This window comes from Anomalospiza imberbis, chromosome 19, assembly GCF_031753505.1.
Source record: "Anomalospiza imberbis isolate Cuckoo-Finch-1a 21T00152 chromosome 19, ASM3175350v1, whole genome shotgun sequence".
Lineage (NCBI taxonomy): Eukaryota > Metazoa > Chordata > Aves > Passeriformes > Viduidae > Anomalospiza > Anomalospiza imberbis.
The window spans coordinates 1,432,979-1,443,938 of record NC_089699.1 but is presented as its reverse complement, the minus strand read 5'-3'; the positions used below and the strand labels follow the sequence as shown (position 1 = coordinate 1,443,938).

Below are 10,960 nucleotides of genomic sequence, written 5' to 3'. Positions count from 1 at the left end.
TAAGGCCAAGCCCAGCTCATCCCCCCTGGCTCCAGGGGGGCTTCCCTGGGGATTCCTCCACCATCTCCTCACCAGCCACCAATGGTGCTGGTCCCAGGCAGCGCCTCCATGGTTCGGCCTCTGAAACACAAAAAAAAAAAAAAAAAAAAAAAAAAACCACCAAAAAAAAAACCAGAATGAAAGCAGGAAAATCCACCCAGTCCTGCATTCCTGGGCTTTTCCACAGCCACGGTGCTTGGCCAAGCCCTGGGAGCAGCAGCTCCTGCACAGGCAGCAGCAGAGCACCTCCAGTGCCAAGCACAGACACTCCCGGGGCTGGGAGGAATCAGGGGATTTCCCATTATTTTCCCATTCTCAGGTCACCCCATTCATCAGCAGGGCTTGGAAAACCCCAAAACATCCACAAAAGCAGCAGCAAAAAGGCCACAGATACAGGCTGGGGGATTGGGGTGGTAAAAAAAGAAAAAAAGGGGGGAAAAAAAGAGAAGAAAAGAAGAGAAGAGAAAAAAGAGAAAATAAGAGAAAATACAGAAGAAAAGAGAAAAGAGGGAAAGGGAGAGGAAGGGAAGGGAAGGGAAGGGAAAGGAAAGGAAAGGAAAGGAAAGGAAAGGAAAGGAAAGGAAAGGAAAGGAAAGGAAAGGAAAGGAAAGGAAAGGAAAGGAAAGGAAAGGAAAGGAAAGGAAAGGAAAGGAAAGGAAAGGAAAGGAAAGGAAAGGAAAGGAAAGGAAAGGAAAGGAAAGGAAAGGAAAGGAAAGGAAAGGAAAGGAAAGGAAAGGAACATTTATTTGGGGGGTTTGAAGTTTTAACTGGAGAGGGGTCACAGTTTAAGTTTCTCTCCAACCACTGCTAAAAGTTTTTATGATTTTAAAACCAAACCCAAGAATCTAAAGGTTTTACTGAAAAATTAGTAAAGGAGGGGGGGAGAAATCCCCAGCTAAAATGTGGTATTTTGCTCGTGAGCAGCTCACAGGACATTTCGAACCCCCCAAAGGCTGAGTGCTCCCATGGGAAGGATGGAAAGAGAGGGATAAACCTGCCCTGTGCTCAGCAGGAGCTGTGACCCAGGGCTGTTCCAGGGGCTCCTCCCCTTCTCCAGGGGCAGGGACACAGGCTGGGGGCTCCAGGGCCATTCCCCGGCAGGGGAGGGAGCACAGCAATCCCTTGGCTCCATCCCGACCCCCAGGGTCCCAAACCCCATCTCCAGCCATGGGCTGACTTCCCCCTTTTCCCTCCAGCCAAGGAGCAGAGCCCATCTCCCTGTCCCAGGCTCGCCTGGGTGTTTATATCCCCTCTGCTCCCAAATCCCACTTTTCCATGGACATTTCTTGCCCACAGGGGTAATTTCAGCCCTGGCCCCATGCCAGCTTCCCCCTCACACCAGGGAATGGGGACATCATTTCATTTCCCTCCAGGGGACAAATAGGAAAGAGGGATTTTCCTCTGGGATTTCTGCCTCCCTCCCTCCCTGATCCTTCCCTAGGGCTCCATCCTCATCTGGCCTGGCTGCATCCAGGCAGGATTAAATGCTTTATGTGGCATTATCTCCCAGAAATCTGATTACAAGGCTGCCTTGAACTCTCTAATGGGTTTGTTTGTTTTTGGTTTTTTTTTGTATCAGCTGGCACCACACGCCAGGAATTAAACCAGGAACCATCCATGACAGGCTGGAGAATCCCAAGCCATGGACATCCCGGAGGATTTAAAGGTTTTTAAGCTGGAAACAGAGGGCTCAAAGCTTCCCAGAGCCTTCAGCATGGGTGGAATTAGGGAGAGAAGTGGGAGGTGCTCCAGCCCTGGGAATGGGACACTGGAAGGGCTCTGATTCCCAGCTGTGGCAGATCCCTTCCCTCTCCTGCCCTGGGATGAGGGACAGCTCTCACCTTTTAAAAAGAAGGGCCTGACCCCCCTGCTTATCCTGCTAAAGGCTGAATTCCCGAATTTCCTCTGTGCCTGGAGGGACCTGGCTCAGCCCCAGGGATGCACACCCAGCGTGAAACTGCCTCTCCATGGCTTTTCCCCCTCTTTTCCCAGCCCCAAAAAAGCTGCCTTCCCAGGCAAGAGGCAGGACCTTGGGAAGCCAGGAACAGTGAGGCTGGAGGAAGGAAACCCAGCAGAGTGGAGGGAGGGGGAGCAAATCCCTGGATTTATGGCATCGAAACAACTCCATGCAAACTCCATTTCCCATTTATTGAAAGCAATCACAGTTAAAAGGTCAAATCCATCAGCAAACAGGAGCTTTGGATCATCCAGAGGGACACACAAAGGAAACCCATCCGAAGAACAAGGACCAAACCAAATGGAGAGCTCGGTTTATTCCAACCTGTTCCCTTTGGCTCCGGCGGGATGAAGGCGGATCCGGGACATCCCAGCCCCACTTCCAGAGGGACTGAGCAGCAGGAGGCAGCCAGGTGATCCCCTTATTCCCACGGGAGAGTCTGGGGAAGCCCTTTGTGCTGGAGATCAGAGCGAGGGGCAGCTGGGATTTGCAGCATCCTTCCAAGCCTGGCAACTCCCTCCTCCCTGGAGCACAGGGATGGGCAGGATTCACTCCTCAGCCTGCATCAATCCTCAGCGCTCAGGAAGAGCCATTCCACAAGAAATGCTTGGGAGGCATCAGGAGAAGAGGCAGGAACCTCCATGCATGGCTCTGGCTCTCCAGGTGGGATAATGAATCCATCCTGAGGGATTCATTCATTCATCCTGGAATGCTCCGGTGCTGGCTCGGCTCCTGCTCTTCCTGCAGGTGAAGGGTGAGCAGGACAAGCCTGGCTTGGCTCTTCAGGGAGTTCTGATCACTGGAAGCAGCAGCTGAAATCCAGAACCCCTTGGGAAGACTGGACAGCTCCACATGGAATTGCATGGAAAACACTCAAATCCTCCTTTCCTGGTGTTCTTCCCATAGAAAACCCCAGAGCACTGGAGCAGTGCCCCTCTGAGATACATTCAGGAAAAAATGACATTTCCCTTTTGCAGAGATCCCAAGAAAATTCATCTTTATTTGCCTGGACCATCTCCATCCATCCAAAGCAATTCCCTGCAGCATTCCCGAGGAGCAGCAGGATGTGGAAGACCTGTGATCCCATGGCTTATCACAGTCCTAATGCCTTCAACCTTCCCAAAAAAGGGTGGAATTCCAGACTCCATAAGGAGCTTACTCCATTTCAAGGCCTCAGTACTTAACCCCAGACTAGCCTCCACACGGGACAAGGAATTCCCAACCTCTGACAGAACAGAGAGGATCAAAATCCCAAATGCCTTTCCTTGGAGAAACCGGCCCAAGTCATCCAACGCCCTTTCCAAGAGGAAAACCAAACCAGGATCTGGGAGGACCCACCCATATTTGTGCTTGGAAACCATTGCCAGGAACTCGGAGGGGAGGGGGAGATACAAAATCAGAGGAAATCAACACCAAACCAGATCCCAAAAATCTATGTACAGATCCAGTCCCGGGCTAAGGCGTGTCCGGCTCCCGATCCCGCGGCGCGCGGGGCTCTGCTGTCTCCTCCTGGGAATGCAGCACTGCCCTATCCCAGCCCCACATCCAGGGACATCATCACCACAAAGCCCAGGATGGAGGTCCAGGATGCCAACTTCCCGTTGCCACTGCAGGGAGAGAGGGGAGAGGGGAATGTTGGAGGAGGGAGCGCTGCTCGTGTCCCATCCCAGCCCCGATGCTCCCGGGCCCCCCTGCCCGTGGGGGCCATTCCCTGGCACGGGGAGGGAGCACAGCAATCCTTTGGCTGCATCCTGACCCCCCCAGGATCCCAAACCCCATCTCCAGCCATGGGATGACTTTCCCCTTTTCTCTCAGTTCGCTCCCTGGAGGATTCCCAGCCCCTCCACCCAGCCAAGGAGCAGAGCCCATCTCCCCTCCCCAGGCCTTGGCTGGGTGTTTATATCCCCTCTGCTCCCAAACTCCCCCTTCCCATGGACACTCCTTGTTCCCAGGGGTAACTGGGACCCCCCCACAGGCGAGGGGGGGTCTCACCTGGTCTGTGCCTCGGGAATGATATCGTCCATCACCACGTAGACCATGGCTCCGGCGGCGAATCCCAGCGCGTAGGGCAGGAGCGGCTCTGCCAGCACCACGGCGAAGGCACCCAAGACCCCGGCCAGGGGCTCCACCATCCCGCTCAGCTGCCCATACCTGCCAGGAAAACAGCCAAAACATCCCTGCAGCCCTGGAGCAGGGCTGGCACAGCCATCCCGAAGGGATCACGGGGCTCACACCACCCCATCCCCGCTGTCCCCCCGTTCCCGGTGCCCCGGAGGAGTTGGACACCGGCCGTGCCTGGCTGAGGCACCTGGATTATGGTAACAGGAAAGGGTTTGACCTAACCCAGACCTAACCCAGCTGAATTTTCCAGGCAGGATCTAATTCCTGCCCCCAACAGCTCTGTGGGATTTGGCGATCCAGCTCCCAGGCAGAGGAAACACTTCCCATCAGCACAACTCAGTCCCAAAGAGGACACCTGGCCACAGCCTCGAGCAGGATAAAGCCACGTTCTTCCCACTCCTTTTCTTTCCCTCTAGGATTGTTCCCACCTCTCTGGAGCATGGGAACTCCCTTCCCAGCAGCAGCAATGCTGCTGCAAGTCCCAGCACTTAAGGAGGTGAGTGGGAGGAAAGGAAAACAAAACTTTGGAGCAGTTTGGGATCCTCCCCCTGCCCTCCATCCATCACCCGGAGCAGGGCAGGGGCAGGAATGCAGCTCCTGATCCCAGGGTTTGTGCCCTTGGCTTTTGCACCTCAGGGAAAAGTGGAAAAAAATAGAAGTGGGGTTGAAATCCAGCCTGAAGGAAAAGAAAAATGAAGTGACATAAAAATTAAATAATAATAATAATACAGGCAGTGCAGGATCTGGGAGCTCAGCACAGGCACTGAAATGGGATGTGATGATGTGTCAGGATCAGGGATTCAGCCCTGGGATGTGGTAATAGTTGGGATCAGAGATTCCTCCCCTGGGATGTGGTGATCTGTGGGGATCAGGGATTCATCCCTTGGGATCCAGGGGCTGGGATCTGAGCTTGGAGGGTGTGGAAGGAGCAGGACAGTGCTGGAAAGCTGCAGCACTGCCAGCACCAGAGGGAACACAGCAGATCTAGAGCAAGCCCATCCCAAGGGCAACTCCCTGATGGAACAACACATGGGTGTGGGGGGATCAGTGGGAGGAGGGGCTGGTGAAGGCTCCTTTCCCTGGGAGCAGAGGCAGAGCTCACCAGAAGGCTTTCCACGTGGAAAATCCAGCGCCGCGCAGAGGCAGGCTGACAGCCAGGCCCTCCGGGAAGTTCTGCACCCCAATCCCAATGGCTAAGTTCCTAAAAAAAGCACAAACAGATCCATTTCTTTATGTCAGTGACAAAGCTCAGCCCGGGATAGGCTGCTGGGAGCAGGGAAAAAGGGACACCGTTAAGGATTCAGTGGAAGCGTTCCCAGCCCCAGTGGCCAAATTGAAGAGGACCCCAGCAAATTCCAGCCTCCAACAGCTCCAGAGCTTCCAGCAGCTCCAGCACCAGCCCACGGAGCAGCTGGGACCAGATGGAGGAGAAGAGACTTGTCCTGGGAGGCCCCTGGAGGGATCCCAGCCCGAGGATTCCCGGGAGCTGCAGCATTCCCAGACCTGGGCACCTGGAGCAGCCCAGGCTTGAGGGAGGGCTGAGGTTCCTCCCTCCTGGGGGGCTTTGCCAGAGGGACCCCAAGAGCCACAGGGCTTTGCTTTCTCTCTTTTCCCCCTCTTGCATCCCATGGAAAGGGAACACTTGGACTTGCAGGGTCAAACTCGGGGCAGGGGAGAGCAGGGCTGTCCATCAGTCATGGAAGCCCAGGATCCTGGAATGGTTTGGGTGGGAAGGGATTTTAAAACTCATCCCATCCCACCCCCTGCCATGGCAGGGACACCTCCCACTATCCCAGGTGGCTCCGAGCCTTGTCCAGCCTGGCCTTGGGCACTTCCAGGGATCCAGGGGCAGCCACAGCTGCTCTGGGAATTCTATTCCAGGGCCTCCCCACCCTCTCAGGGAAGGATTTTGTCCTCACAGGGAGGAATTCCTTCCCTGAGCAGCTCCTGTTGGGTCCCTGCTGGAGCTGTGCATGGCTGGCACATCCACCTCCCACCCCTGCAGCTCTGCAGGGCTTTGGAATTTTGGGGAATGTTTCAGGCACCAAGCAGGGCTCGTGTTTGTGCCCTGGGCTCCTCACACATCCCTATTCCACACTGGGAGCGTTTCTCCAGCTTTGCTGGGCTGTGTTGGTGGCCCTGGGGGACACCAAGAGTGAGACCACCCTGGGGGGGCTCCAGCAGTGAGGGGTCAGGCTCTGAGGGGTCTCCAGACAGATCCCAGAGCCTCTCCCAAGCTCAGCTCCTGCTCTGCCAACAGCTGCCAGCTCCCTTTTTTCACCCCCTCGTTTCCTATGAGTAAAATAAGCCCGGTGAGAAAAACCTCTCCGGGTTGTTTAAACTTCTCCCAGGGTTTACAGAAGAGGGGAGGGGAAGGGGGAGAGGCTCCGGGTTTCCCTGAGCAGGACAGGCCATTACAATCACAAACATTATTCCGGGCAAAGAGAGGGAGGACGGAGGGGGAAAACCATCCCTGCTGGAAAACACTGGAGCTGCTGTCTGGGCTCTGGGGTTTTTTTTCCTCCTTGCCTCGCTCAGCACAAAGCAGCTATTGCTGCTCCTGGCCACAACAAATTAACGGGGAGGGAGCCGTGAATGGAGGGGTCTGTGTGGGAAGGGTGGGGAGCTCCCCCCCATCCCGATCCCACCGGGAATAGGGACCCCCACGCTGACCCCCGAGGGGCAGGAGGAAGGGATGGAAGTGGGACAGATCCAGGAGAAACCCAGGGGTTTGTCCCTGCTCTCCTCCTCTTCTCCTCCCCACACAACCCCCAGGACAATCCACCCAGGCTCCCCAAAACCAGGAATAACCCCAGGACAATCCATGTGGGCTCCCCAAAACCAGGAATAACCCCAGGACAATCTATGTGGAATTCCCAAAACCAGGAATAACCCCAGGACAATCCATGTGGAATTCCCAAAACCAGGAATAACCCCAGGACAATCCATGTGGAATTCCCAAAAGCAGGAATAACCCCAGGACAATCCACCCAGGCTCCCCAAAACCAGGAATAACCCCAGGACAATCCATGTGGAATTCTCAAAACCAGGAATATCCCCAGGACAATCCATGTGGGCTCCCCAAAACCAGGAACAACCCCAGGACAATCCACCCAGGCTCCCCAAAACCAAGAACAACCCCAGGACAATCTATGTGGGCTCCCCAAAACCGGGAATAACCCCAGGACAATCCATGTGGAATTCCCAAAACCAGGAATATCCCCAGGACAATCCATGTGGGCTCCCCAAAACCAGGAACAACCCCAGGACAATCCATGTGGACTCCCCAAAACCGGGAATAACCCCAGGACAATCCATGTGGGCTCCCCAAAACCAGGAATATCCCCAGGACAATCTATGTGGACTCCCCAAAACCGGGAATAACCCCAGGACAATCCATGTGGGCTCCCCAAAACCAGGAATAACCCCAGGACAATCCATGTGGAATTCCCAAAACCAGGAATAACCCCAGGACAATCCATGTGGGCTCCCCAAAACCAGGAATAACCCCAGGACAATCCATGTGGAATTCCCAAAGCCAGGAATAACCCCAGGACAATCCACCCAGGCTCCCCAAAACCAGGAACCAGTCCCAGCCCTACCGCTGGGGCTGCAATGAATGCCCAGCCCAGGGCCGGATTTTATCCCTTTTCCCAAGGAATGTGGGTGATCCCACGGTGCTGCTTCAGCGTGGGACAGGGACGGAGCAGAGGCCACCAGGGACTGGAGCGAGGCCGCCGCTGGCCCTGCGCGGGGAGTTCCCCGTTCCTCGGGGCAGAAGGAACCTTCTGGGCACGTCCCCACGGCTCCTCCTGGCCTCCAGCCCTTCCCTGTTCCACACAGATCTGCTCAGCAAGCCCCGGTCCCCAAGGACCACGCGTTCCTCCCACCACGGACGTTTCCCGGCCTCGCCTGCGGGGCCAGGCGAGCCTGTCCCAGGGACACCGATCCCGCTGGGATGAGGAGAGCTCCGTGCCAGCGTGGGAACACCCAAACCTTCCCGCGTGCCCTGCTCAGTCACCGCCCCAAGGGCACCTCGGGGCCACCCCTGCTGTCTCCAGGAGAGGGAAAGGGGATTCACCTCCAGTGCTCCAAATAAACCCATCCCGAGGGATGCTCCCATCCCAGGGGATATTCCCATCCCAAGGGATACTCCATCCCAAGGAATACTCCTGTTGCCAGGGATACTCCATCCCGAGGGATGCTCCCATCCTGAGGGATATTCCCATCCCAAGGGATATTCCCATCCCAAGGGATACTCCATCCCGAGGGATACTCCATCCCGAGGGATACTCCTGCCCCAAGGGATACTCCATCCCGAGGGATACTCCCATCCTGAGGGATATTCCTGCCCCAAGGGATGCTCCATCCCGAGGGATACTCCCAATCCAAGGGATATTCCAGTCCCAAGGGCTACTCCCAGTCCAAGGGCTACTCCCATCCCAAGGGATGCTCCCGTCCCAAGGGATGCTCCCGTCCCGAGGGATTCTCCATCCCGAGGGATTCTCCCGTCCCGAGGGATGCTCCATCCCTCCATCCCAAGGGATGTCCCGTCCCTCCTGGCCGTGCACAGCTCACACCTTCCCGCAGCCCCGGGGCGGGCAGGAGGAATCAAAGCCGCATTGTGTCCAGGGGAACAAAGGCGCCTTTTGACGGAAATAGGTGGGGATTCTTGGAAGGCTTCCCCCGGCTGCAAGGGAATACATTGTAAAACACAGGCACAGAGTCCGGCCCCGGGTGGCACAGGGACACGGGGGACACGGGGGAGAGGGACACGGGCATGAGCCAACACAAAAATCCGTGGGTGAAGGGTTTGGGGTCTCCCAGGAGAGGAGAAGAAAGGTGGGGTAAGTGGCAGAGAGGTGGTGGAGTCAGATCCCATCGGGTCAGATTTTTGCCACCCCTGGAGGTGCCCAAGGATGTGGCACTCAGTGCTCTGGGCCGGTGACAAGGTGGGGATCAGGCACAGGTTGGACTTGGTGATCTTGGAGATCTTTTCCAACCTCAGAGATCCTGGGATTCTGTGGATGGGGCAGCTGTGTCCAGCTGGACAACCTGCGGCTCCTCCCCAGCCTACAAACCTCAGCTGGTCCCACGGAAACACATCCAGGGAAAATCACACCAGACTCTGCCTGGGGATGCACCAGAGTGTCCTGCTGGTGGCTCTGTCACCAGCACGGAAAGGTCACTTGGGTGACTCCTCCACGTGGGTACAACAGCCTCCATGTCCTTGGAAGCATCAAGGAACCAACACACACTGGATGCGTTGCCTTTCCCAGCTCTGCCTCAACTTCCCCGTCTGTAAAATCAGGGTGGTGACAGCCATGGGACAGCCACGTCCTCCAGAACTGCCCCAAGCTGGGCACAGGACCTCCAGGACACGTGTCACCCGCAGGTGAGCTCTGCCCTGGTCTTGGCTCATCCTCCCACGCAGCAGAGCCCAGTTTTTGGGAAGGAAAGGTAAATCCATGCCCTCCTGGTGGGGCTCCCCCAGGGAACAGCTCCGTGTCCCCCGGGAACACCCCGGGGCCAGACCTCCTGCCCCCCTGTCCTGCCAACTGCTCCGGCACCACGCTGCGAGACTCCAAGTTCACTTGCAAAAAAAAAAAAAGTTGGCATCTCTGCGTATTTGCAAGGTCAAGGCACAGAAAGCCTTCTATAAGCCTAAAGCCTTGTTTTCAAGGGCCTATTCTTTGACGGGGTGATTATGAAAGCAGGCTACATATTCTTAACAAGCCCCTTTTCACTCGGGCTTTCAGTTCCCCGCAGTGGAGAATGTGCATGTGTATTCTTGCATGGCAGCCCTTCCATACTGTTGGGATTGTTATCGTCCCGTGAAAGGCCCGATTGTTTGGGGTTGCCGCGATTACATCACGGCTGCCCCCGGGCCGCCCGCCGAGGTGTTTGATCCGGGCTCGCAGGTGGGAAGGAGCTCCCGGGGCCCTTTCCCCAGACCTGCCCTACCTGTTAAACCGTGTTCCACACAGCTGCTCCTTCCCTCTGCTCCCGAGCCTCCCGGGAAGAACCGGCCCCAATGTCACCCTGATGTCACCCTGATGTCACCCAGGCCACCCCCATGCCTTCAGCTTGAGCTGTTACAGTTCCCAGACTCTGCAGTGCATTGGTGTGCGACTCTGACCTCCACGTCAAGTGTCAGCAGTTCTCCTCACAGCTCAGGCACACAGAACAATCCTTTTCCAGCCCAGATCCAAGGACACCGCTGCAGCTTCAGCCCCAAAACTGCAAACAGCAGGGAACTGAGGAGAGCAAACTGGGAGGATGGCACTGCACAACCTGGAGCTGGAATTGGACAATGAACCCAACATGGAAATGGACCAGAACTTATAAAAGTGAGAAAACTCGTGACCCATCATCCATCTTGGGTGCAGCCCTGGCTGGGCTCTTGCACTGCCCAAGGTGGATCCATGGAGGAGATCCTTTAATAAATCCCTGCTTTGTTCTGTAGCTCTGTCCCACGTGAGCCTCCTCAAGGCCTCCCCAGGGGAGCCGCAGGTGCTGCCCTGGCCACCACCCCCTTCCATGGAGAACACATCCCCTGTGTGCCTTCATCCCTCACCTCCCCCAGCTGTGGATTTTCGGGAGAAAGCCATCCCAGGAACACAGAATCACGGAATTAAGGAAAAGACCCTGCAGCTCACCAGATCCAGCTGTTCCCCCCAGCACTGCCAAGGCCACCACTGATGTCCCCAGGTGCCACATGCACACAGCTGTTAAACCCCTCCAGGGATGGCCACTCCACCACTGCCCTGGGCAGCTGTGCCAGGGCTGGGCACCCTTTCCAGGATGGAATTTTCCCAGTATCCAGCCTAAACCTCCCCTGGT

The 10,960-nt window shown here is 56.2% G+C and overlaps 1 protein-coding gene across 1 annotated transcript in view; it reads right to left on the bottom strand.

Annotated features, from left to right (window-relative positions):
• Positions 1-2,166: 2,166 nt before the first annotated feature.
• The window catches only part of SLC39A11 (solute carrier family 39 member 11), an 86,846-nt gene continuing 78,052 nt past the window's right edge, over positions 2,167-10,960 (bottom strand). The window contains exons 8-10 of the mRNA XM_068209962.1: positions 5,220-5,318; positions 3,989-4,147; positions 2,167-3,603 (exon numbers count right to left, since the gene is read on the bottom strand). Of these exons, the coding sequence (XP_068066063.1) occupies positions 3,525-3,603; positions 3,989-4,147; positions 5,220-5,318 (337 nt within the window). The 3' untranslated portion in view covers positions 2,167-3,524. The remainder of the gene's footprint in view (positions 3,604-3,988; positions 4,148-5,219; positions 5,319-10,960) is intronic.